The sequence below is a fragment of the Phocoena sinus genome, chromosome 17 (assembly GCF_008692025.1).
Source record: "Phocoena sinus isolate mPhoSin1 chromosome 17, mPhoSin1.pri, whole genome shotgun sequence".
Lineage (NCBI taxonomy): Eukaryota > Metazoa > Chordata > Mammalia > Artiodactyla > Phocoenidae > Phocoena > Phocoena sinus.
The window spans coordinates 40,779,238-40,806,085 of NC_045779.1; the positions used below are offsets into that span (position 1 = coordinate 40,779,238).

Genomic DNA, 26,848 nt, shown 5'->3' on the forward strand with positions numbered 1-26,848 from the left:
CTTGTGCTTAAATCTCTCCTGCTTAAACTGTATGGTGATGGATTTGAATTGTAATTGTAATGGGATTGACGTTGATAGTTGAGTTTATGTCCTTCAGCCAATGGACTTTAATAAATGGCATCCAGGGAGATTTCCTGTGTAATTCATATGGTTCTGATATTTCCATCGTGTCTCTAGAAACTTCTTTTGGAGGCAAATTGCTGTGTCAAACTGAATCATGAAACTGAGCCAGGTTTCTTATTATTGAGGGCAGAAATTCTGTTTGGTTACAGTATTTTCCCCCCCAAGTTTTACTTCTCTAAGAAGAGCATAGGACAGTTAACACTTCAAAACATAGCTTAAACAAAGCCCATTTTGGAATGCCAAGCTGTCACAGAGTTATTCTATCTCTCTGATATAACAGTACAATAACATTATTTTGTACTTGATACAAACATAAGAACACCAGTTTCTATCATTTTTGCCCTTGGGTTTTGAAGGTGGAATTTAGAGGGAAAATGCATTTACATATGAAATATTGAAATCTATCAAAAGTATATAGAATTATTTAACATACAACAGGGCTGCTTGTTTCCTTAGAAGTGACATCAGGTAGGTTAGCTAACTGAGCTGCCACGACTGTATTTTAATGATCTCTAGGGTTTATCTCCTATTTAAAATGCTTTGTCATTTAGTCTGCGTGTGTTAAATCACTGACTCTTGCTCAGTTCTTCTTCAGATTTATTTGTTTCCTACTGTTTGGTGTTAATCATTTGATCGCTTTGATGTGTGATAGGAGGAAGACAGTAGTTATGTAATTTTCACTGAACAGTCTTCCCTAAGTTATTAAATATATTTATTCTATATCTTATCTGTCATCAGCTGCAGACTGTGAATGCCCTGATAGAAACTTTGAATTCAGGGCTCCTGCATTACTCAGCTCTTCCTTGGTAATGCAGGGATAACAGACAACCCCCAGTCTCTATGGCTTGCAACCACTAAGATTTATGTCATGTGTGTGTGTGTATATATATATATATATATATATATATATATATATGTATATGTACATCTATGACATATATATGTGTGTGTGTATATATATATATATAAAGTCAGTAGTGCCTTTGTTTCTGCCTCAGTTATCTCTTTCACTCCAGGATCCAGGCTGAAGGAGAACCCCCCATCTGGAACATGCCATTCTCGTGGCTGAAGCATAAAGGGCTCTTAGCGACAGTCAAAACTTGCAATGGCTCTTAAAGTTCCTGCTAAGCTGTGACCACACACACTGGTCATTCACATTCCATTGGCCAGAGTGAGTCTCATGTCACTGTGTTCCAAGAGAGACCCTGCAGTTTACAAGGCAGTTGATGGGCCTGTGTCCTTCTTTTATAGAGAAGGGTAGAGAAAATAGTAGAATATAACATAGATGTAAGTTTAGGTAGGGCCAATGGCATCTTTTTCTATAGTGGCCTGTTCTTCTGATGCTACTCAGAAAAGTCCCTTCCCTCCTCCTCTCACCTTCTGCAAATCCCTCAGGGCCAGCAGAGATGCTTTTGCCTACTTGCCTACATAATGGCTGAACCTGCAGTGATTGTGAGTTCCACATAGCAGCCACTATATACATATGGCTATTTAAATTTAAATATAAATTAATTAAAATAAATGACGTTAAAAATTCAGTTTCTGAGTCACATTAGTCACATTTCAGGTGTTCGGTAGCCACACGTGCCTAATGGCTACTATGTTAGCCCAGATAGAGAACATTTCCGACATTGCAAAGAAGTCTGTAAGTATGTATTTGTTATGTTTCATGTTCCTGTCTCTGACATTGTTTTTTGTGGTACTGCTATCAGCTTCCAAACCTATCTCTCCTTTTTGATTTGTTGTCTCTTATAGTTCATAGGTTTAAGCACTAGATTTAGAATTTTCTATAAAGTAAGGGTAACTAGGCTCTAAGAGCAGAAGAGCTTTCTTATGTTCAAGTATCTGAGTTTTCATACTTGGAATTTATATTTCTGTTCTGACTGCCCCAGGACCTTTTTGGCTTGGTTATTCTGGTGCATCTGTGCTCTGGGTGGTCAGAGAGTCAGACTCTTGAGTTATTGCGGGAGAAGCGCTATCGAACTTTAAAGGTAAATTGCACTTTTATGGAAACGCTTTAGGCCCAGTCAATGGTCCCTTGTTTGGAGCAGTGCCATCTAAGGAAAGTTTATTGACTGACTTCCTACACATATACCAAGCACTATGCTAGGCCCAGGAGATACAAACAAAAGTGAACATGGCCCCAAACCCTGAGGAGTTCACAGTTTAGGTGGTAGAGAGAGTCATAAATAAACCGTTTCATCGTCTAGTGCCCAGGTATGAACTTTCCTCTGAAAAGAGAGTGGTGCATGAACCAGCCTTCCTGGAGGTGGAGGGAGGGGGATGAGACAAGAGGCCAGAGGCCTTGGGAATGCTCCCTAAAATAGTGATTCTTTTTTTTTTTTCCGTCTATTTCTTTTATCTTTTAATTGGAGTATAGTTGATTTACAATGTTATGTTACTTTCAGGTGTACAGCAAAGTGAATCAGTTATACATCTGCATATATTCATTCTTTTTTAGATTCTTTTCCCGTATAGGTTATTACAGAATATGGAGTAGAGTTGGAGGGAGTGATTCTTAAATGGCATCCTGAGGGATAAATAGGTGTTAGTCACATGACAAAGTTAGGAGACTGGGGTCAACAAGACATGATGTACCATAGCATGACCAAAGATGCTGAGAAGTGGACTGGCGTGGTGCAAGTGGGAACTTTTAAGTTTAGTATTGATAGGATTTAAAATAAAAGGGAACCTGTGTCTATAGAGATAGATAGGCTTTGACTGGTATGTTGAAGTGCTGGGTAATCAGCAGAGGGGGCAGGGGGCAGGGGGATGGTGACATGGGCTCATCTGACTTTTCAGCAGTTCAAGTTGTTCACCCTGGCAGCTTTGTGGCAGTTAAATTTGAGGGAGTTGGGCTGGAGGCTGGGACACTGGTGGTGGTGGGTAGAGGAGGAGGAATTCATAGCAGTCCAACAGAGAGATAACCAGGGCCTGATGTGAGCGGGTGTTACTGTGGTAGAGTAGAGGACCTGCTTTCAATCAACACTTAAGGGGTAAGATTATCAGTATTTGAGGACTGATGAGATCTGGAGGATGAAGGAGACAGAGGAATCAGAGATGACGCTAAGCTTTCAGGAAAACATTAATTTGAACACTTCTTCCAAGTTCACGGTGATAGGTTTTGATCTATCGCTGCTACTAGTGTTTTGCATTGGCAACTGGTGTCTAGGTTAGGTTTTGGCTCCTTAGGACTCCATCACTCACATTTGTTAAAAGAACTTGAACCACACACTATAGTGAAGCTCTACCCTTGTATGACTTTAATTGTGCAGTGGCCTATGAAGACGTATAGAAATTTGGCTTCACTTCTAGTGGCTCCAATCCAGATGCCAAAATTACCCTGTTGCCGGGACACCCCTTGGGTGGACCATTGAATCTGTTATTCATTAGGAACAGCTGAAAACCATCAACAAAATTCCTGTGCTATGCCAACAATAACACCAGTCAAATTTCAAGGTAACTCCAGGTTTCAGAAAGTTATGAATCTCAAAGTCTGTCTAGCTGAACCCTTATTTGTATTTTTACACATATTTATCATGTGAAAAAGCTAGTGGCGTCCTTACTTTTCATAATTGTACATCGCTTTCTTTAGATTATAAATCAAATTCTGAGTTCCGAATGTTGGTGGAGACATGCTTATGGATCTGTAGTCAATCACATTAAAGTGAAAGTACAAATTCAGTCCGGATGGTGGAAGTTGGAGAGGAGCCAGCCCAAAGAATCCATTGTGATGGGGTCCATATTGACAGCAAGAATTCTCTCATATCTGCAGTGCATTTTAAAAGGATTCTCCAAGTAACAGTTACTATTTTAATGACATGTGTTAAGCTTCCAGAAGAACCCAGTTCTCTAGTTTGCAAAATTAAAGAAGTATGCCAAATCTATGTTGATACTTGGGTTTTACTGACATATTTCACGACTGCCTGGCTAAAGCCATAAAACAGTAGGTGCCTGACACTTGATTTTAGATCGTTATGTTTAGCTACTGCGTCTGGCCTTTGCTGCTAAATATTTTTTTTCTTGTCACACTAACTACTCCATCAAATTGAATCTTCAGTGGTCTAGCAGTTTTTGAATGACTTCGTGCAAGCTGTGAAATCCTGTTCCCTAATCAGGAAGATCTGGGCAAGTCTTGTGGTATGAGGAAATATGCCACATCTTTCTAAGTGAGACAACAGGATTATAGGACAATTAGACAACATCTTCAGAATTTTTATCTGAAGAAGAGTGATAGGTTTGGCGATGAACATGTACTATAAAGCGAGAGGCATGGGAAGTTTCCACATTCTTTAAAAGGGTTTGGTACAAGGAAGAAAAGAAAACAAGCTGACTTTTTGTGGCTCTTGAGAAGGGTTACATTAACCATTTGTTAAAAGTTGGATTTATGAAGATCGTTGGCTTCGAAGAACATTCTTTATAAACTGCCATCCTTTGTATGATGTCAGTGAAGGTTGTTTAGCAACATATCAAAATAGTTTTATGAAAAGATAAATATGTTTCTTTAAACCCAAGGGGAGCTTTCTAAAATGCATTTTTAAAAATAAATAATGGCTGTCATTCTGTGGGAAAGAGGCAAAAAAAGACATCTTTTCAAGCAATTTGTGATTTAATAGCAGCTGGTCAAGTGAGTTGAAAAACCTTATGAGTCGTATATTTTTTGAATGCCTTTTCTCTTTCTTGGGAAACTGGCTAACCCCCAGAATCTTTCTCCCATAGCAAATGGCTCTGAAACTTTGATCTTTGCAAACCAGTTTGCCAGATGTAGTGGATAGAACACGTGTGACCTTTTGTGTGCCAATTCACCCTGGCTGATCGGAAACCATATGTTAACCTTGTATGACTTTTATTTGTAGGCATTACAGCAGAAGTTCTGGTGGTGACCTCTTTCGACGAACTGCAGAGAAGGGCCCCAGAAGCAAGAGGGAAGATTGTCGTTTACAATCAACCTTACACCAACTACTCGAGGGCAGTGCAATACCGCATCCAGGGGGCGGTGGAAGCTGCCAAAGTGGGGGCTTTGGCATCCCTCATTCGATCGGTGGCTTCCTTCTCCATCTACAGGTTGGTCATTATGTTCATTTGAAATGCTTTCAAAAACCAGGGATTTCCATCAAAGAGAAGCCCTTTTGAAATAAAAACAAGCCAGTCAAAAGAAAATACTGATTGTTCATGGAACTTTTCCCCCATTCTACATTTGTTCATTTGTTTGTAATATCTTTTTTGGCCTTTTCAGGCTTCCAAGCATCGTTTGTGCATTCCTTTACAAAGCTTTCCACATCCATGATGATCCCATAACATTCTATATATAACCAGTGTATTTTATATATTTTCATTGGAGGGAGAAACTGAATTCATGTCTGCATTTCATCAAAGATTCCTAAAGGCAGCCAGGCTTTTTTCCATTGTTGCTAGAGAAGTGAAATACAAATAAAGCAGGTTACATGATAGGGGCCATCTATGGCGTAGTGGAAAGAGTTGAGGCAGCAGAGGACCTTGGATGTACACCTGCTTCTGCTTCTGAAGAACCGTGAGGCCTTGGGAATGTTCTTCTTTTTTTTTTTTTATCGAAGTATAGTTGATTTACAATATTATATTAGTTTCAGGTGTACAGCAAAATGATTCAGTATTTTTGCAGATTACACTCCATTATAAATTATTTCAAGGTAATGGCTGTAATTCCCTGTGCTATACAAAATATTCTTGTTCCATATTTATTTTATACATAGTAGTTTGTATCTGTTAATCTCATACCATCTTGGGAATGTTCTTAAAACTCTGCGCCTCAGCATTCTTCTCTATTAATTAGTGATAATTAACAATAATACATTTACAAAATTATTTTAAGATTGAATGAGGTAAACTTATGAAAGATACTTGATATTTATGAAGGTCTATTTTGAGGGCAGCGTAAGTTTTGTCTTTTTCTTTGTATTTCTGATTGAGGTAATTGCAACATGCTTTATTGAGCCTCAGTTGTAGGAGGAAATTCGGCATTGCAGTGGATAAAAAGTCCAAAAATTGACCTGCAGACATTGGGCCTAGTTTAATAGCTACATATCGTAGTGTCACATATCAAGGATAAAATATTTGAGAAACATGGATAAAAGAAGCACCGTTTTAGTGTTGTGGCCTGGTCTCTCTAAGATAAAAAAAAAAAGTAAAAATAATTGCAAATAGGGTTTATTTGAGTCTCAAGACTAGATCTTTAATATCTTTGTAAAGGAAGCATTCTTTATTCTGCACAATTGCTCTTTGGAGCTGGAGTCACAGCTGCTTGACCTTAAATAATTAGCACCCTACGCCCTTAAAAATAACTGAGGACACATCAGCAACTAGGAAACCCAGTCAGAGGAGTTGTCCAAAAGGGCAGAGAAAAGGAAAGGGACATTTTTCTTTTATGGGGATAAGGTATCATCCCAGGGGAGGAAGATGGGGCATGCTAAAACCACTTGTTAGAAGTTTTATGAGAGAAAACCTAGTTACACTGATGTCACAGTGCTAAAAATAATGCTCTTTGTGGAGTCTTTAAAGTTTTGGTGACTAGTGAAATAATGATTGGACCATATTCTTTCGGATGGTTACTTTTCCCGGGAGGGAAGTCCTGAAATGGCTAGCTTACTTCCCAGAATACCTCAGTCACCCCTTAGAATAACACAGCAACCTGTGGCCATTCACCATGATTTCACTGGTCCTGAGATCGAAATTATGGAACTACTCTGCTGCTTTGTGAAACTGGGTGAATGCCAGAAATATTCATTTAACAACTACTACTCATAAGACTAATAAACTCCCAGATGACTTAATGCACAGCAATCTGCCAGGGTTCATTGACGTTTTTTTCCTGGTATAATGAAGACATCTGGAAGCCCAGGCTGTAACCTAGGAGCACCAGAAGAATTTCGTCCAGCAAAGGACTTAGAAATCTGTCGTTAGCCTCTAAGGTTTAGGGTTGCCAACATGTAGTGTGCATTCAAGACATTTTTCTTAATATTTATAGATCCAGACTGATTATAATTTTTTCATTGATTTGATAGCCAGACATATTTCAGTGGACTCTTAACTTTTATAACTCCATATTTTCAACATTTATGAATACAAAATAACATTGCTCTTTACATAGTACTTTAGAATCTTTCACATACGTCATCTTATTTGTTCTGACAACAATCCAGTGGACCAAGGAGAAGGGGCATTATTATCCCCATTTTAAGATAAAGAAAGAAAAGTTCAGAGAATTCAGCATGTTAATGTGTTTAAGTCTTGCATCTTGAAAAATGAAAACCAAAACGAAACAAACTGTCTCTTCGTCCACTTCAGGCCAATTTGTTTTTTAGAGCCAGTTTTCCTTGAAGAGTGTTCTATATTCCTATCTGTAATTTTTCATCCCTCATTCGCTCTCCAGATCACTTTAACCTGGCTCTTCCAAATACTGAAATGGAAGTTGTTAAGGTCACAAATAGCTGCCTAGTTGAATATAATGGACATTTTTCAGGCCATCATCTTATTTCACCCCTCTCAAGTATTCCTTATTATTGATTGCTTTTTCAATCTCTTCTCCTTGGCTTCTATGACTTCTTTCTCATAATGTCTCTTTCTCTAGCTCCTGCTCTTTCCCACTTTCCCTTTTCTTCCCTGTTTCTCTGGCTTCTCACTGTTAATATTCTACCTGAGCAATCCCATCATGCTTATGACTTCAGCCCTAAGCATGGGGACCCTTTCCAAACCCATCTCTCCTGTCCACTGCCTGAGCTCTAGGTCCATACATCTAACTACCTGCCGATTTATCTTTTGGGTGTTCCATAGCTATCTCAGATTCTTTTCTTTTCCTTTCTTTTCTCTTCTCTTCCTTTTTTTTTCAAAATTGAACTCATTCTTTCACCTCTTTCTCCTGCATTTTCTATCTCAGTGAAGAGAATGCCATCTGTTCTGCCTTATAAATTAGATGGTCCTTGATTACTTTTTTTCCTCTTCCCTTATCCATCATTTCTAGGAGCTATGACATCTCCTAGCTTCTGCTCTTTATCAGTCATTTCAGCCAATGCATATTGAGCACCTCCACCTCCCAACATCACTCCACACTCTACTAGTCAGGAATCACTAAGGCTGCCGCAGTGCACCCCATTTCCTCCAAGTTTCACGACTTTGCAAATGCTTTCTCCTCTGCAACCTTCTATTCCCTTCTTCACTATCTCACACTGTCCTTCAAGATTCATCTTAAGTGTTTCTTCTTTTGGGGAGCCCTGCCTGATATCCAACTCCAGCCCAGGTGAGCTGCCTCTTTTGGGTATCCCATGTCATCCTGTGCATACTCTGTATCATAGTATCTTGGAGGTAGTTTGGGTTCATGCTTTGGTAGGGTAGACTAACTGTTGTAGCAAGCAACTTAGACACCTAACACAATAGGAATCTCTTTCTTGCTCACATAATAGTTCCAGGAGGGTGTTCAGCAGGTGGACTTTTGCTCCTTTCCATCTGTGGCTCCATCACCTCTAAGAAATCAGAGTCCTCTGCAGGGTGCCCTGCATCCAGCTGGCAAATAAGGAACTGGAGAGAGAAAGTCGATAATCAAGGGGGAGGTTTTCTGTGGCCAGGCCTGGGTACGGCATACCTCACTGCTTACATTCCACCAGCCACGGTGCAGTTACGTGGAGGCTAGGAAATCTGGTCTATCTTCATGCTCGCGGTGAAAGGAAAATGAGTTTGGTGAACAGCTGTGCAGTCTGCTCCAATCGCCTGACTCAACACTAGACTGTAAGTTCCAGGAAAACATGGATTACACATTTTACCTCTGTGTCCCCATCATCTTGTATCATATTTGATACATGGTGGTTACTCTGGAAATGACTGTTGGAGGAATCCACTTGTCTGAGGTTATGTGATCAGTCGTGGTTAGGTTCTTACAACAAAGCAGGTGACCCGGTTCCTAGTGCTCTCTGACCAGACCGTGTAGCCTCTGTATAGTGAATTGAAATCAGCTTGAACTTTTGGGGCACTTTGCTCTGTATTTGGAGGAAAACATCCAGATGCCAATATGCCAGATTATACCATTTTTTCTGCCACACTATTCACACACAATGATCTTTTGGGTCACCCTTAGCTCTATGGCAATGGGTTATGCTGGATCCTGTTTAGGAAAAGTGTAAGAAGTCAGCAACACAGGAGAACAGAATAGAAATTTGTCGCTGCTTGATTTCGAAATTAAGAGACTCTCCTAAAGGACAGGAAATGTGTTTTACCAATGTGACTTGACACCTGTCAATGCACGTATCAATATTAGCCGTTTTAGAAGTACAACGTCACATGCTTACATGACATGTCCTCAAAAGGCAGTCCATTACTTGTTGCCAGCACTATCTCCGGATTCTTTGTTGTTATTTCTCTGTATTCCCATTATTAGTGTTTTTGGGGCTCAAATTTACTTCAAAGAGAAGATTTTTCCTTCATTGATGCTTTTATAATGACTTTTCTCTTGTTCAATATTAAGTGTCAAGTGGGGACTATCTAATGGGGACTCCCATTAGATCTTTTTTAGTTTTTCTGTTTGTAAAATACATTTTGCCTTTGTCACAGGAGAACATTTTAAGGATAAATGTAATTGTAAGAGATTTAATTTCTGCAGAGGAAAGCTGCTCTGTGGAACCACTTGCCTTACATTATTTCTCAAATTAATCATATTGTTTAGTAAATATTTATTGAGAGCTTACCATTTGCTCAGAAGTTGCCAGGTACTAGGGTTGCTAAGATGAATTAGACATGTTTTTGGTTCCTCAGAAATATTCTGTCTGGCTAAAAGAGAGGAGGGTAAGCTTAAAATGTACATGATTAGTGTAATATATTTTATATTTAGTGCTAAATGCATGATTGAGGAAAGGGACAAAGAAAGGAACATTTTTTTAAAAGTTTTATTTATTTACTTTAATTATTTTATTTATTTATTTTTGGCCGTGTTAGGTCTTCGTTGCTGCATGTGGGCCGTCTCTGGTTGCGGTGAGTGGGCACTGCTCTTCATTGTGGTGTGCGGGCTTCTCATTGCAGTGTCTTCTCTTGTTGCAGAGCACGGGCTCTAGGCGCGCAGGCTTCAGTAGTTGTGGCTCGTGGGCTCTAGAGCACAGGCTCAGTAGTTGTGGCGCACGGGCTTGGTTGCTCTGCTGCATGTGGGATCTTCCCGGACCAGGGCTCGAACCCGTGTCCTCTGCATTGGCAGGAAGATTCTTAACTACTGCACCACCAGGGAAGTTCCAAGAAAGGAAATTGACATTTATTAAACACCAACTTTGTTTATGCTTCTCCAAAGGCTTAAATAGTTTGTTTCAATTAATTCTTTATGCAACCCAATAGAAATAGATATTGTTATTGCTCTTTCACTGAGGGAGAAACAGGTTCAGAATGGTTAAATGGCTAGTCAAGTTGCACAGCTAATGAAAGAACCACGATTCATACCCAGAGAGCCTTTGGCTCTAAATGCCATGCACTTTAGATTTCATGCACTTTAGATTTAGCTGGAGAGCTAATGCTACAGGAGTCTAGAAGAGGTAACAGAAGTCTGATGGGGGCTGGCTACATTGAGAATGTAGGTTTTGGGTGTACTGGATGAAGAGGTTGAACTTGAACAAGAGGCAGGAGGTGGAAAGGCATTCTATACCTGATCAAGACAAGAAAGTGGGAGTGCATCATGCACTGGGTAATACACAAGTAGACCGGTTTGACTGGAGCAAGGTTTCATAGGAGATCAGAGAAATGAAATTTTGAGGTGAGAGGAAGAGACCAGATTTATGAAGAATCCAAAGTACCAGATTGGGGAGTTTTAAGTTTAATTAAGTTTAATGTGGGGGAAATGAGGAATCATTGATTGTGTTAGAGTTGGAGGGGGATGTTTTAGTGCATTGTTTCTCTAAGTATGGTCCCTGGAACATCATCAACCTCACCTGGGAGCTTATTGATTTGCAAATTGTCAGGCCCCACTTGAGACCCATTAAATTAAAACATGCTTGGGGTTGGGGGTTGTGGTTTAAACAGCCCTCCAGGTGATTCTGATGTATGTGAAAGTTTGGGAACTGTTTCAGAAAGATCAATGTGCTGACGGTAGATGAGGTGCTTTGAGAAGGTAAGCCGGGACACTGATGTCACATGCAGATGTGAAGTAATGAGGACATAGATGATGGCCGTGGGAACAGAGAGAAGGAGACAGCAGGAGGGTGTTGGGCTGCACCCAGCAGGCCTTGCAATTGCCCAGCTGCAAGACTGAAGAAAAAGCCGAGACAGCAACAGAGAGCACCACAGTTTATTGGATAGAAAGTCTTACAAGTCTGAAGCAAAGCGCTGGAGTGGGACCACACTGTGTACGGCAGACAGCAGGCAAGACAGGGCAGAAGTTTTTGCTACTTGGGGGAAGAGGAGGCTACCAGTTACAGGGGGACCTGATGTCAGGTTGGCTCATCGGTTACCAGAGAAACCAGAAGCTGGGGCAGGAGGCAAGCACTTAGGCAGTTGCTGATTGAGCCTTATGATTAGGAGAATTGGATAGTCATGTGAGTAGGTGTCGGTGAAGCAGGGACTCCTCGAGCAGGGGATGTACAGAGAGCAAGAGAACAGCTTGCAAAAATTATCAAAACTTGGGGACTGGCTGCATTTGAAGGGAGGAAGGAGGAGTCAAAGTTACAGTAAGGCAAGGACTGAACACAAAGGCTGAATCTGCATTCAGTCCAGACCGATTATTTAAAATCATGAGTTTTATGTAAAAATAGTGGTTTGTGGTTTTAGAGAAAGAACTATAGCTGGGGGTGACGTCTTGTATTTTCTGTAAGGAGAACTTCAGCCTAGTGGATCGGCCACCAAGTCCTTTCTGTTGATGGGATGTGCATTCTGCCGCAGTTTCCAGGTTTCCCTGTACCCAGCTTGGGGACTAGAGAATGATGAGAGACAGAGGGGTCAGGAGAGGGAACCCATATGGAGGCAACATGACCAGTTTGGTTTTTAGACATTTGGAGTTTGAGGTGGCTGTGAGATAGTCCCATTAATCTGGCTTTTATATTTTGTAAGGAAAACAGTTGAGCATTTCATGTCTCTGTTATCTACTTTTGGATCACCCAAGGCAATTTAAAATTCTAGGCTGGCTTCCTTGCAGTGCGGTACACCTTGGGACTTCTGCCTCCCGATTTCTCAACCTGCGAGCTCAAGAATGCAAAGTAATTTTTATATTAGACCAAACAAAATATAATTCAGAAAGTAACTCTACTGAGGCCAAATTGCCTGTTGTATTCCCATTGCCAAATATACATTTTTTTCCTAGTTATTTTCTCCATTGCCCCAGATAATTGAACTCAGCCTGTAAGTTGTAATCAGCTAAGGATGCAAAAGGCTCTCCTTTCACTTTACTGTGAAAATTGCATCACCATACTGGGTAAGAATGCATTGACGGTGGGAATGAGCTGCGGATAGAACTGTCTTTGTAACTACTACTAGTTTATGTCTTATGCCACTTGGCCTTTGTGTACTGTATTGATAGACAGAGTGAAGAGGAGGGATAGAGAAGCAATCCAGTTAGAAGATAAGATCTGATTAAACATTCAGCTGGAGAGAAAGATGAGTGAATCCAGGTGATGTTTGTGGAGGATGTTAGACCATCTGGTGAGAGAGCTGTGAGAAAGTACATAAATCAGTCCCTATAATGAATAATTTAATTAATAGAGTCGATAAGTGGCATAATTGAAGCAATGGTTGGGCCACATCGCTAGAGTAAATAGCTTCAAAGAGGGTTCTGATTAAAACCATTACAATTTATAACACATTCTTCATCTTAAGAAGCATCTTGGTGAGATTTTAACACGAACATTTTTGTAATCAGAGGACCAGTTTAAAACATTCAGAGCAGAGGTGAAATGTCTTAAGAGGTCTATTTAGGTGATTTTTAAAAAGCCAGTTTATTCTCAGAGAGTAAAAGAACTTGCCACCCCTCCCCTTGTTTTTTAATGGGAGAAAAATGAACGCTGCTACTTTACACTTAGACTGTCTGGGATCTTTGATGTCCTGGTGGTTTGGTTCTTCGTGTGACCTTAGCATAATTAGCTATCGAGCTTGATTTAAGTTGTTTTGAAATGTTTTTGCAATTTGGGGGGCATACGTGCCTGCTGGTGATTACAAAATAAGGAAAATATCACCGTGACTCCAAATGGTACAACCGGGCTAGCCTTGATTAGTAGGTTCTTTTCTTTCCTTGTTTTGTTTTTGCTTAATTCACTCTGAGGCTCGTAACAGATGCACAGTAATCACGCAGGATGCCAATTCTCATCATTTATGCAGGTGGAGGGCCACTGTGCTCCCAAGGGGGGAAACCAGAGAAGACCCACATTGAACACTGCATTTTTTTCTCCTCATCATCCTTTTTTTTTTCTCTCTCTCTCTCTCTCTCTGATTTTTAAAAATTTATTAATTTATTTTTGGCTACATTGTGTCTTCGTTGCTGTGCACGGGATTTCTCTAGTTGGCAGCGAGCGGGGGCTACTCTTCGTTGCGGTGCACGGGCTTCTCATTGCGGTGGCTTCCCTTGTGGCGGAGCATGGGCTCTAGGCACGTGGGCTTCAGTAGTTGTGGCATACGGGCTTCGTTGCTCCGCGGCATGTGGGGTCTTCCTGGACCAGGGCTCAAACCCGTGTCCCCTGCATTGGCAGGCAGATTCTTAACCACTGCGCCACCAGGGAAGCCCTCTCTCTGATTTTTGAAAGGCAGAGTCTTTGTTTAGAAGGCCTTTGTTAGAAATTCCAAAATGTCCTTTAATCACTGAATTATTATTGCTTCAGATAGTGTGACAGGTATACAACTTCGTAATGGACACACTCGGGCAGTATACTTCAGAACCTCAGTTCTAGAGTCACAGTGCCTGGGTCTTTGCTCAGCCTCTTGACAGATGTGTGACCTTGGTATATCATGTAAACTCTCTGAACCTCAGTTTCACCTGTAAAATGCGGTGAGGATTAAATGTGAGGATTAATCCGGGCATTTTGTGAGGATTAAATGAGATATTATTATCGCCTGACACAGTAAGTTTTGCATACATGTAAAGTACTCTTATTATATAGTCTTGCTAAGTAATGACTAGATATGCTTATTGAATAAAAGAGGAAGAGAGGGAGGGAGGGAGGGAAGGAGAAAGAGAAGAACAGAAGGAAGGAAGACTGGTAGGAAAGGGGGAGGGAGGAGAGAGAAAGAAGAACTTAATTTACTTAATATCAGTGTTGTAATTGCTTCTGTCTGGTTGGGAGACAACCCTTAACATCGTATTGCCATTTTGACCTCCATCTGTTTAGCCTATTCGAACTCTGTTGGGGTTGTGTGTCTACTGGTCTGTTTTTCTTTCTGGATTTGAAGTTCTCCTGGGGACATACTGTGTGTCCTACTCATCTCAGTGTCTCCAGGCTGTGCTCAATGCCTGGCACACAGTATTGCTGGAATGAATGAAGAAAAAGAGTTAGAGGCAACCTATCAGGTTTGGCTAGCATGTAAATTTGAGGTGTCACCATTTCCCATTCATAAAAGTTGGATAATAATATAGATGAGGTGACTAACCTTTTGAATTGCTGCTTATCAAAAATAGGATCTCTGGAATCTGAAAGGAGACTATATAGTTATGTAAATTTTGGAAAAGAATTGTAAACTGCTATTACTTTGGTGCTTTGTAAGGCTGCTATAATTAATGTTCTGTTTGCTTTCTTAGGACAGATTGTCATTTTTCATTTGCTTATAACCTTGATATAAAAATTTATTCTTGGTTGATATTTTGCATATTCATAATTTTAAAATATTAATAAATATTCACCTTCTACCTTCCAGCTTTCTGATTTTCGAAAGCACAAGCTTAAGAACCACATCATGTTTTTCCAAATCTGTCGTGGTAGAAAGAAATTAATGCATTTTGAATTCAGGTTTCAGGATTATGACAACGTTGTCTGCTTATGCAGTGCCCTTTGAAAAATGTCTAGTGTAGCGTATGAGCCAAGATAATCCCCAGTAGCCTCAAGTCAGCCTTTTACGAGTGCATGTGCTTTTGTTCTCTCTCTCTCATCGAAGCTGAAGACCATTCCAAAGGTCCTCTTGTATTCAACTGTCTCTTTGGCTTCTTTAGCTCCCTGGAGAAAGTAACAATCAGAAGGTACTGCCAGGAAGACTGGAGATTAACAAAGGTAACAATATAGAGAGTGGGATCCGGAATCAGACAGACCTAGATTCAAATGCAGGTTTAGCCAATTAGAGGTTGTTTGAGTCTACATACCTTGTTTAATGTCCGAACCTGTTTGCTCGTCTGTAACATGGGGAGAATACTGTTTACTTCAGAGTTGTTGAGAGAATTATATAGGATCAAGCATTCGATGTAGACCCTGAGACATGGGAAGCAATCAGTGAATTATATAACTGGCATCTTATCCTAATCATGGTTGTTACCATCGTTATTATCATCATTGGATAATGACAGGACTAAGCAGGTAGGTGGACATGAACTGGAATATCTTAAAAAGCAGTAGCTCCGGAGCTCTCCTCACTGTGTGCTCCAGAGACCTGGGTCCCAGTTACCTCCCGATTTCAGGAACCTGCTCTTGTAGACTCCCTCAGTCTTTGGCTTAAAACTCTGTTCTGCTCTTTCTATCCTCTTTGACCTCACTTTGAATGCTCCATACTGTTCTTGCATGTAGTGCCAAAGGTATAGTGACTCAGGTCTGTGACCAACGGCCAGCTGACCAACATGCAGACAGTGTTCTATTTAAACACCATCCAATCTATTTTCCACCTCAGGGCCTTTGCACTCACTAACCCTTCTGTCTGGAATGCTATTTCCCCCAGCTTTTTGTATGGCTGACTCCCTTTCAATCTTCAGATGGCAAGTGAAAATTTCTCCCTGCAGGCAGGCCTCTCCTGTTACCTCGCACCTCCTCTGTATGCTCAGAGGCCTAATAACATTTGGTAACTTCTCTCTCTCTCTCTCTACTTGTTCAATATGTGTCTCTCCATGAGAATATAAATTCCATGAAGACTGGACTGTCTTTCTTGTACACCATTATACTCTCAGTACACAGGGGATTGTCAGCCCATGGCAGGTACTCAAGAGATATTTGTTGAATGAGTTACTATTAAAAAATCATCTTAAGATCAGAAGAATAGAGAACCAACTATAAATGGATATATACTGCCTCATGTCTATTTGATGAAGCCACATTCTAAAGCATCACAGATTTTTCCCTCAACTTTTTTTCGGGGTAAAATATCAATCTGTGGTAAAGTTGAAAGAATATTAGATGACTCATACACTCTTTGTAAGAAATTGCCTAACTTCTTCCTGAGAGGTGGTACCATTTCACGTTGCCACCTGCCATGCGTGAGAGTTCAGAGTGCTCTGCATTCTCACTGAAATTTGGTGTTGTCAGTCCGTTTAATTTTAGCCATTCTGGTGCGTATGTATTGAATCTCAGTGAAGAGTCGATTTGCATTTCTCTGATGACTGATGATGTTGAACACGCATTCACATGCTGATCGGTCATTTCTGAATCTTTCTTTGTGAATAGTCTGCTCAAATCTTTTCCCTATTTTATAATTGGGTTGTTTTGAAATTATTCAGTAGTAGGAGTTGTCTATATATTCTAGATGCGAGTCCGTTGTCAGATACATGTTTTGCAAATATTTTCTCTCAGTCGGTGTCTTACCTATTCTTTTTTGTTTATTGTTTTTAGCTTAATTTTGATGAGGAGAAGGTTTAAACGTTGATGAATTTTAACTTATCAAGTTTTTTAGTTGCTTTCTGTGTCCACTCATATACCCTTCATCTACATTCATTATTTAACATTTTGCCACATTTGTTCTCTGTCTTTCACTTTCTTAATCAATTTAAAATAAGGTAGGTCCAGCCATGAAACATTTAAACCATAATATATGTGCATGTATTTCATAAGAACAAGGATCTTCTCTAACATAATGCAGTATCATTGTCATGCTTAGGAAATTTAACATTGTCATATAAATATTATATAATGTAAATTCCATCCATATTCAGATCCCAATTATCCCCCACTCTCAATAATTAATGTTCCTGCTTTCTAAAAAAAATCCAGAACCCAATCAAAGATATTACATTACATTTAGTTTTCATGTATCTTTAGTCTCCTTAAGTCTGGAATTGTTCCCTAGTCTTTTAAATATTTTATTGCATTGACATTTTTGAGGAGTATAGGGCAGCTGTTTTGCACAGTGTCCCTCAGTTTGGAGTTATTTCCTCATTATTAGATTCAAATTAAATATTTTTGGCAAGAATTCTATATAGATGATGTTGTGTCCCTCCTATTGCATTATGTAAGGAAATGAAGAATACCAGTTTTCCTTATGAGTGAGGCTAAATTTGATCACTTGTCTAAGGCAGTATCTCAGGATTTCTTCATTAGAGAGGTACCTTTTCCCCTTTGTAGGGGAAATACGTTGTAATTATGGTGAGATGCTTTGAGACTTTGTGAATCTTATACTCCTCAACAAAATTTCATCCGGTGAAAATTTAGCATGTGTTGATGATCCTTATCTGAATCAATCATTACATTGCCGGTTACAAGAGTTTTTCTAATTCAGTTATTCATATCATGTACATTTATTAACTGGCATGTTTTTGTAAGTAAGAGCTTCCACCTTTATTCTCTTATTGTTTCTGAGTATCACTTCCTGGATTTTTAAAAGCATATGTATTAAAATTACTGTCATTCTTTTTGATAAAGCATCAACAATTTCAAAGCAGTAAAATATCAAAGCTAATATTTTATGATGACCTTGAATATTTGAAACATTGAAAGGAATTCACTCTTTTTTATCGAAAGGAACCCAAACTATCCCAGGTAAGTCAGCTAATTAGCAGGGTGTAATCAATACCATTTCCTCTGAACTTTCTCATTAACAGTGTGAGATCTAGAGTAATAACTCTGGAACTTATTTTTAGAGTCTACCATTAACAATGTGTACCATATGTGAATGAAGATCCTTCACCCCATACATAATTGCTGTTAACTGTTGAAATAAATGAGCAAAAATCTCAAATCCAGCAATTGTTTCTCCAGAGTTTCTTCTCTTTTTCTTTTCTTTTCTCTTTTTTGCTACGTAGGGGTGATGTTGAGGAGTGTGTTCTCAAAGAGCCCTTTCCAGGAGAAATAAGTGTCTCGGTGTGGGTTTGCAGAGGCCTACAAGGATGTTTATTCAGGAGGAGTTTACCTAGCTTCTGTGGTGTAATACAGAAAACTAAATTACCTACCCACTCCAACTTCCCCATGTCATCGGGGTAGTGAAGGGTTAACCAACCTTGGCTAGTGAGTCAAAGGGTAATAGTAATAGCTCAATGAATGTCTGTTTCTGCACTGCTTGCTGCTCTATAAATTAAATATTTGACATCTAGGAGAAGAATTTAATTTTTTTTTAATTGTACTTTATTTTTTTAAAAATAGACCTTTATTGGAGTATAATTGCTTCACAATGCTGTGTCAGTTTCTGTTGTACAACAAAGTGAATCAGCCATATGCATACACATATCCCCATATCCTCTCCCTCTTGAGCCTCCCTCCCACCCTCCCTATTCCACCTGTCTAGGTCATCTCAAAGCACTGGGCTGATCTCCCTGTAATGCTGCTGCTTCCCACTAGCCATCTATTTTACGTTTGGTAGTGTATATATGTCCATGCCACTCTCTCACTTCCTCGCAGCTTACCCTTCCCCCTCCCCGTGTCCTCAAGACCATTCTCTAGCAGGTCTGCATCTTTATTCCCGTCTTGCCCCTAGATTCTTCATGACCACTTTTTAATTTTTTTTAGATTCCATATATATGTGTTAGCATACAGTATTTGTTTTTCTCTTTCTGACTTACTTCAGTCTGTATGACAGACTCTACGTCCACCCACCTCACTACAAACAATTCAGTTTCGTTTCATTTTATGGTTGAATAATATGTCATTGTATATATGTGCCACATCTTCTTTATCCATTCGTCTGTCGATGGACACCTAGGTTGCTTCCATGTCCTGGCTATTGTAAATAGAACTGCAATGAACATTGTGGTACATGACTCTTTTTGAATTATGGTTTTCTTAGGGAATATGCCCAGTACTGGGATTGCTGGGTTGTATGGTAGTTCTATTTTTAGTTTTTTTAAGAACCTCCATACTGTTCTCCATAGTGGCTGTATCAATTTACATTCCCACCAACAGTGCAAGAGGGTTTCCTTTTCTCCACACCCTTTACAGCATTTATTGTTTGTAGATTTTTTGATGATGGTCATTCTGACTGATGTGAGATGATACCTCATGGTAGTTTTGATTTGCTTTTCTCAAATGATTAGTGATGTTGAGCATCCTTTCATGTGTTCTTTGGAGATCTGTATATCTTCTTTGGAGAAATGTCTATTAAGGTCTTCTGCCCATTTTTGTTTTTGATATTGAGCTGCATGAGCTGTTTGTAAATTTTGGAGATTAATCCTTTGCCAGTTTCTTCATTGCAAGTATTTTCTCCCATTCTGAGGGTTGTCTTTTTGTCTTGTTTATGGTTTCCTTTGCTGTGCAAAAGCTTTTAAGTTTCATTAGGTCCCATTTGTTTATTTTTTTTCTTATTTCCATTTCTCTAGGAGATGGGTCAAAGAGGATCTTGCTGTGATTTATGTCATAGAGTGTTCTGCCTGTTTTCCTCTACGAGTTTGATAGTGTCTGGCCTTACATTTAGGTCTTTAATCCATTTTGAGTTTATTTTTGTGTATGGTGTTAAAGAGTGGCTAATTTCATTCTTTTACACGTAGCTGTCCAGTTTTCCCAGCATCACTTATAGAAGAGGCTTTCTTTTCTCCACTGTATACTGTTGCCTCCTTTATCAAAAGTAAGGTAACCATATGTGCGTGGGTTTATCTCTGGGCTTTCTATCCTGTTCTATTGATCTGTATTTCTGTTTTTGTGCCAGTACCATACTGCCTTGATTACTGTAGCTTTGTAGTATAGTCTGAAGTCTGGGAACCTGATTCCTCCAGCTCCGTTTTTCTTTCTCAAGACTGCTTTGGCTATTCGGGATCTTTTGTGTTTCCATACAAATTGTGAAATTTTTTGTTCTAGTTCTGTGAAAAATGCCATTGGTAGTTTGATAGGGATTGCATTGAATCTGTAGATGGCTTTGGGTAATATAGTCATTTTCACAATGTTTATTCTTTCAACCCAAGAACATGATATATCTCTCCATCTGTTTGTATAATCTTTAATTTCATTCATCCGTGTCTTATAGTTTTCTGCATACAGGTCTTTTGTCTCCTGAGGTAGGTTTATTCCTAGGCATTTTATTCTTTTTTTTGCCATGGTAAATTGGAGTGTTTCCTTAATTTCGCTTTCAGATTTTTCCTCAGTATTGTATAGGAATGCAAGAGATTTCTGTGTGTTAATTTTGTGTCCTGCTACTTTACCAAATTCATTGATTAGCTCTAGTAGTTTTCTGGTAGCATCTTTAGGATTCTCTGTGTATAGTATCTTGTCATCTGCAAACAGTGACAGCTTTACTTCCTCTTTTCTGATTTGCATTCTTTTTATATCTTTTTCTTCCCTGATGGCTGTGGCTAAAACTTACAAAACTATGTTCAATTTAGTGGTGAGAGTGGGCAACTTTGTCTTGTTCCTGGTCTTAGAGGAAATGGTTTCAGGTTTTCACCATTGAGAACGAAGCTGGCTTTGGGCTTGCAATATATGGCCTTTATTATGTTGAGGTAAGTTCCCTGTATGCTGCTTTCTGGAGGGTTTTTGTACTAAATGGTTGTTGAATTTTGTCAAATGCTTCTTCTGCATCTATTGAGGTGATCATATGGTTTTTCCCCTTCAATTTGTTAATATGGTTTATCACATTGATTGATTTGGATATATTGAAGAATCCTTGCATTCGTGGGATAAACCCCACTTGATCATAGTGTATGATCCTTTTAATGTGCTGTTGGATTCTTTTTGCTAGTAGTTTGTTGAGGATTTTTGCATCAGTGTTCTTCAATGATATTGGCCTATAGTTTTCTTTCTTTGTGACATCTTTGTCTGGTTTTGGTATCAGGGTGATGGTGGCCTTGTAGAATGAGTTTGGGAGTGTTCCTCCCTCTGCTATATTTTGGAAGAGTTTGAGAAGGATATGTTTTAGGTCTTCTCTAAATGTTTGATAGAATTGGCCTGTGAAGCCATCTGGTCCTGGTCTATTGTTTGTTGGAACATTTTTAATCACAGTCTCAATTTCAGTGCTTGTGATTGGTCTGATTATATTTTCTGTTTCTTCCTGGTTCAATCTCAGAAGGTTGTGCTTTTCTAAGAATTTGTCCATTTCTTCCCGGTTGTCCTTTTATTGGCATATAGTTGTTTATAGTAACCTCTCATGATCCTTTGTATTTCTGCAGTGTCACTTCTCCTTTTCCTTTTCTAATTCTATTGATTTGAGTCTTCTCCCTTTCTTTTTGATGAGTCTGGCTACTGGTTTATCCATTTTGTTTATCTTCTCAAAGAACCAATTTTAGTTTTATTGATCTTTGCTATTGTTTCCTTCATTTCTTTTTCATTTATTTCTAATCTGATCTGTATAATTTCTTTCCTTCTGCTAAATTTGGAGGTTTTTGTTCTTCTTTCTCTGATTGCTTTAGGTGTAAGGTTTGGTTGTTTATTTGAGATGTTTCTTGAGGTAGAATTGTATTGCTATAAACTTCCCTCTTAGAACTGCTTTTGCTGCATCCCATAGGTTTTGGGTAGTCGTGTTTTTCATTGTCATTTCTTTCTAGGTAGTTTTTCATTTCCTCTTTGATTTCTTCAGTGATCTCTTGGTCATTTAGTAGTGTATTGTTTAGCCTCCATGTGTTTTTATTTTTTACAGATTGTTTCCTGTAATTGATATGTAGTCTCATAGGGTTGTGGTCAGAAAAGATACTTGATATGATTTCAATTTTCTTAAATTTGCCAAGGCTTGATTTGTGACCCAAGAGATGATCTATCATGGAGAATGTTCCACAAGCACTTGAGAAGAAAGTGTATTCTGTTGTTTCTAGATGGAATGTTCTATAAATATCGTCTTGTTTAATGTGTCATTTAAAGCTTGTGTTTCCTTCTTTATTTTCATTTTGGATGATCTGTCCATTGGTAAATGTGGGATGTTAAAGTCCCCTACTATGATTGTGTTAGTGTCGATCTCCCTTTTCATGGCTGTTAACATTTGCCTTATGTATTGAGGTGCTCCTATGTTGGGTGCATAAATATTTACAGTTGTTATATCTTCTTCTTGGATTGATCCCTTGATCATTATATAGTGTCCTTCTTTGTCTCTTCTAATAGTCTTTATTTTAAAGTCTATTTTGTCTGTTATGAGAATTGCTGCTCCAGCTTTCTTTGATTTCCACTTGCATGGGATATCTTTTTCCATCCCCTCACCTTCAGTCTGTATGTATCCCTAGGTCTGAAGTGGGTCTCTTGTAGACAGCATATATATGGGTCTTGTTTCTGTATCCATTCAACCAGTCTATGTCATTTGGTTGGAGCATTTAATCCATTTACATTTAAGGTAGTTATTAATATGTATGTTCCTATTACCATTTTCTAATTGTTTTGGGTTTGTTATTGTAGGTCTTTTCCTTCTCCTGTGTTTCCTGCCTAGAGAAGTTCCTTTAGCATTTGTTGTTCAAGCTGGTTTGGTGGTGCTGAATTCTCTTAACTTCTACTTGTCTGTAAAGGTTTTAATTTCTCCATCAAATCTGAATGAGATCTTTGCTGGGTAGAGTAATCTTGGTTGTAGGTTTTCCCCTTTCGTCACTTTAAATATGTCCTTCCACTCCCTTCTAGCTTGCCGAGTTTCTGCTGAAAAATCAGCTGTTAACCTTATGGGGATTCTCTTGTATGTTATGTGTTGCTTTTCTCTTTGTGCTTTTAATGTTTTTTCTTTGTATGTAATTTTTGATACTTTGATTAATATGTGTCTCGGTGTGTTTCTCCTTGGATTTATCCTGTATGGGCCTCTCTACGCTTACTGGACTTGATTGACTATTTCCTTTCCCATATTGGGTAGTTTTCAACTATAATCTCTTCAAATATTTTCTCAGTTCCTTTCTTTTTCTCTTCTTCCTCCGGGACCCATATAATTCGAATGTTGGTGCATTTAATGTTGTCCCAGAGGTCTCTGAGACTGTCCTCAATTCTTTTCATTCTTTTTTCTTTATTCTGCTCTGTGGTTGTTATTTCCACTATTTTATCTTCCAGGTCACTTATCCGTTCTTCTGCCTCATTTATTCTGCTATTGATTCCTTCTAGAGAACTTTTCATTTCATTTATTGTGTTGTTCATCATTGTTTGTTTGCTCTTTTGTTCTTCTATGTCCTTGTTTAACATTTCTTGTATATTCTCCATTCTACTTCCAAGATTTTGGATCATTTTTACTATCATTATGCTGAATTCTTTTTCATGTAGACTGCCTATTTCCTCTTCATTTGTTTGCTATGGTGGGTTTTTGCCTTGCTCCTTCATCTGCTATGTATTACTCTGTCTTCTCATTTTGCTTTACTTACTGTGTTTGGGGTCTCCTTTTCGCAGGCTGCAAGTTTGTATTTCCCGTTGTTTTTGGTGTCTGCCCCCAGTAGCTAAGGTTGGTTCAGTGGTTGTGTAAGCTTGCTAGTGGAAAGGACTGGTGCCTGTGTTCTGGTGGATGAGGCTAGATCTTGTCTTTCAGATGGGCAGTACCACGTCCGGTGGTGTGTTTTAAGGTGTTTCTGAGCTTATTATGATTTTAGGCAGCCTCTCTGCTAACGAATGGGGTTGTGTTCCTGTCTTGCTAGTTGCTTGGCATAGGTTGTCCAGCACTGTAGTTTGCTGGTCATTGAGTGGATCTGGGTCTTAGCGTTTAGATGGAGATCTCTGGGAGAGCTTTTGCTGTTTGACATTACGTGGAGCCGGGAGGTCTCTGGTGGATCAATGTCCTGAACTCAGCTCTTCTACCTCAGAGGCAGAGGCCTGACACCCGCCAGAGCACCAAGACCCTGTCATCCACATGGCTCAGAAGAAAAGGGAGAAAGAAAGAAAGAAAGAAAGAAAAAATAATAATTTATTAAGATAAGATTTTTAAAAATTATTTAAAAAAATTTAAAAGTAGTAAAAAGAAAAGAAAGAAAGAAAGAAGAGAGCAACCAAACCAAACAACCAATCCACCAATGATAACAAGCACTAAAAACTATACTAAAAAACAAGAAAAATGGACAGACAGAACCCTACGACAAATCGTAAAAGCACAGCTATAGAGACAGACTCACACAAAGAAGCATACTCACAGACACAAAAACAGAAAAAGTAAAAAATATATATATTTCTATATACATAAAAAAGGAAGAGAGCAACCAAATCAACAAACAAATCTACCAATGATAATAAATTCTAAATACTAAACTAAGATAAACATAAAACCAGAAACAAATTATTTGCAGAAAGCAAACCCCAAGTCTACAGTTGCTCCCGATATCCTCCGCCTCAATTTTGGGATGATTTGTTGTCTCTTCAGTTATTCCACAGATGCAGGGTACATCACGTTGATTGTGGAGATTTAATCTGCTGCTCCTGAGGCTGCTGGGAGAGGTTTCCCTTTCTCTTCTTTGTTCACACAGCTCCTGGGGTTCAGCTTTGGATTTGGCCCTGCCTCTGCCTGTAGGTAACTCTCTGGTATCTGTTGTTCACTCAGAGAGGACGGGGTTAAAGTAGCAGCTGATTAGGGGGCTCTGGCTCACTCAGGCGGGGAGTAGGGAGGGGTACAGAATGCAGGGTTAGCCTGTGGCGGCAGAGTCCAGTGTGACGTTGCAAGAGCCTGAGGCATGCCATGTGTTCTCGCGGGGATGTTGTCCCTGGATCACGGGACCCCGGCAGTGGCAGGCTGCACAGGCTCCCAGGAGGGGAAGTGTGGATAGTGACCTGTGCTTGCACACAGGCTTCTTGGTGGCTGCATCAGCAGCCTTAGCATCTCATGCCCTTCTGTGGTGTCCACGCTGATAGCCGCACCTGGTGCCTGTCTCTGGAGCTCGTTTAGGCGGTGCCCTGAATCCCCTCTCCTCGTGCACCCCGAAACAATGGTCTTTTGCCTCTTAGGCAAGTTCCAGACTTTTTTCCTGGACTCCCTTCCAGCTAGCTGTGGTGCACTAGCCCCCTTCAGGCTGTGTTCACGTAGCCAACCCCAGTCCTCTTCCTGGGATCTGACCTCCAATGCCTTAGCCTGAGCTCCGAGCCCCCACCTGCCCCTGCCGGTGAGCAGACAAGCCTCTCAGGCTGGTGAGTGCTGGTCGGCTCTGATCCTCTGCTCGGGAATCTCTCTGCTTTTCCCCTCTGCAACCCCTGTTGTTGTGCTCTCCTCCGTGGCTCCATTGCTTCCCCCTGCCACCCCTTGTTTCTGCCAGTGAAGTGGTTTCCTAGTGTGTGGATACTCTTCCTCCTTCACAGCTCCTTCCCTCAGGTGCAGGTCCTGTCACTATTCTTCTGTCTCTGATTTTTCTTTTTTCTTTTGCCCTACCCAGGTACGTGGGGAGCTTTTTGCCTTTTGGGAAGTCTGAGGTCTTCTGCCAGCCTTCAGTAGGTGATCTGTAGGAGTTGTTCCACATGTAGATGTATTTCTGTTATATTTGTAGGGAGCAAGATGATCTCCACATGTTACTCCTCCACCATCTTGAAGGTCTCCCATCTTCTGCCCATTTTTTAATTGAATTGTTTGTTATTTTGATATTGAGCTCTATGAGCTGTTTATATATTTTGGAGGTTAATCCTTTGTCCATTGTTTCATTTGCAAATATTTTCTTCCACTCTAAGGCTTGTCTTTTTGTCTTGTTTATGGTTTCCTTTGTTGTGCAAAAGCTTTTAGGTTTCATTAGGTCCCATTTGTTTATTTTTGTTTTCATTTCCATTACTCTAGGAGATGGTTCAAAAAAGATCTGGCTGTGGTTTATGTCATAGAGTGTTTTTCCCATGTTTTCCTCTAAGAGTTTTATAGTGTCTGATCTTACATTTAGGTCTTTAATTTATTTGGAGTTTATTTTTGTGTTTTGTGTTAGGTAGTGTTCTGATTTCATTCTTTTACATGTAGCTGTCCTGTTTTCCCAGCACCACTTATTGAAGAGGCTGTCTTTTCTCCATTGTATTTTCTTACCTCCTTTGTCATAAATTAGGTACCATATGTGCGTGGTTTATCTTTGGGCTTTCTATCCTGTTCCATTGATCTATATTTCTGTTTTTGTGCCAGTACCATAGTGTCTTGATCACTGTAGCTTTGTAGTATAGTCCAAAGTCTGGGAGCCTGATTCCTCCAGCTCCGATTTTCTTTTCTCAAGATTGCTTTGGCTATTTGGACTCTTTTGTGTTTCCATAGGAATTGTAAAAATTTTTGTTCCCATTCTGTGAAGAATGCCATTGGTAGTTTGATAGGGATTTCATTGAATTTTTAGATTGCTTTGGGTAGTGTAGTCACTTTCACAATATTGATTCTCCCAATCGAAGAACATGGTATATTTCTCCATCTGTTTATGTCATGTTTGATTTCTTTCTTCAGTATTTTATAGTTTTCTGAGTACAAGTCTTTTGCCTCCTTAGGTAGGTTTATTCCTCAGTATTTTATTCTTTTTGTTGCAATGGTAAATGGGGTTGTTGCCTTAATTTCTCTTTCTGATTTTTCATTTTTAGTGTATAGGAATGCCAGAGATTTCTGTGCATTA

General features: G+C 39.5%; 1 protein-coding gene across 2 annotated transcripts in view; it reads left to right on the forward strand.

The window, feature by feature from the left end:
• The window catches only part of CPQ (carboxypeptidase Q), a 478,941-nt gene that overhangs the window by 136,152 nt on the left and 315,941 nt on the right, over nt 1–26,848 (forward strand). For both annotated transcript variants that reach the window (XM_032609957.1, XM_032609956.1), the window contains exon 4: nt 4,980–5,187. In XM_032609957.1, the coding sequence (XP_032465848.1) occupies nt 4,980–5,187 (208 nt within the window). The remainder of the gene's footprint in view (nt 1–4,979; nt 5,188–26,848) is intronic.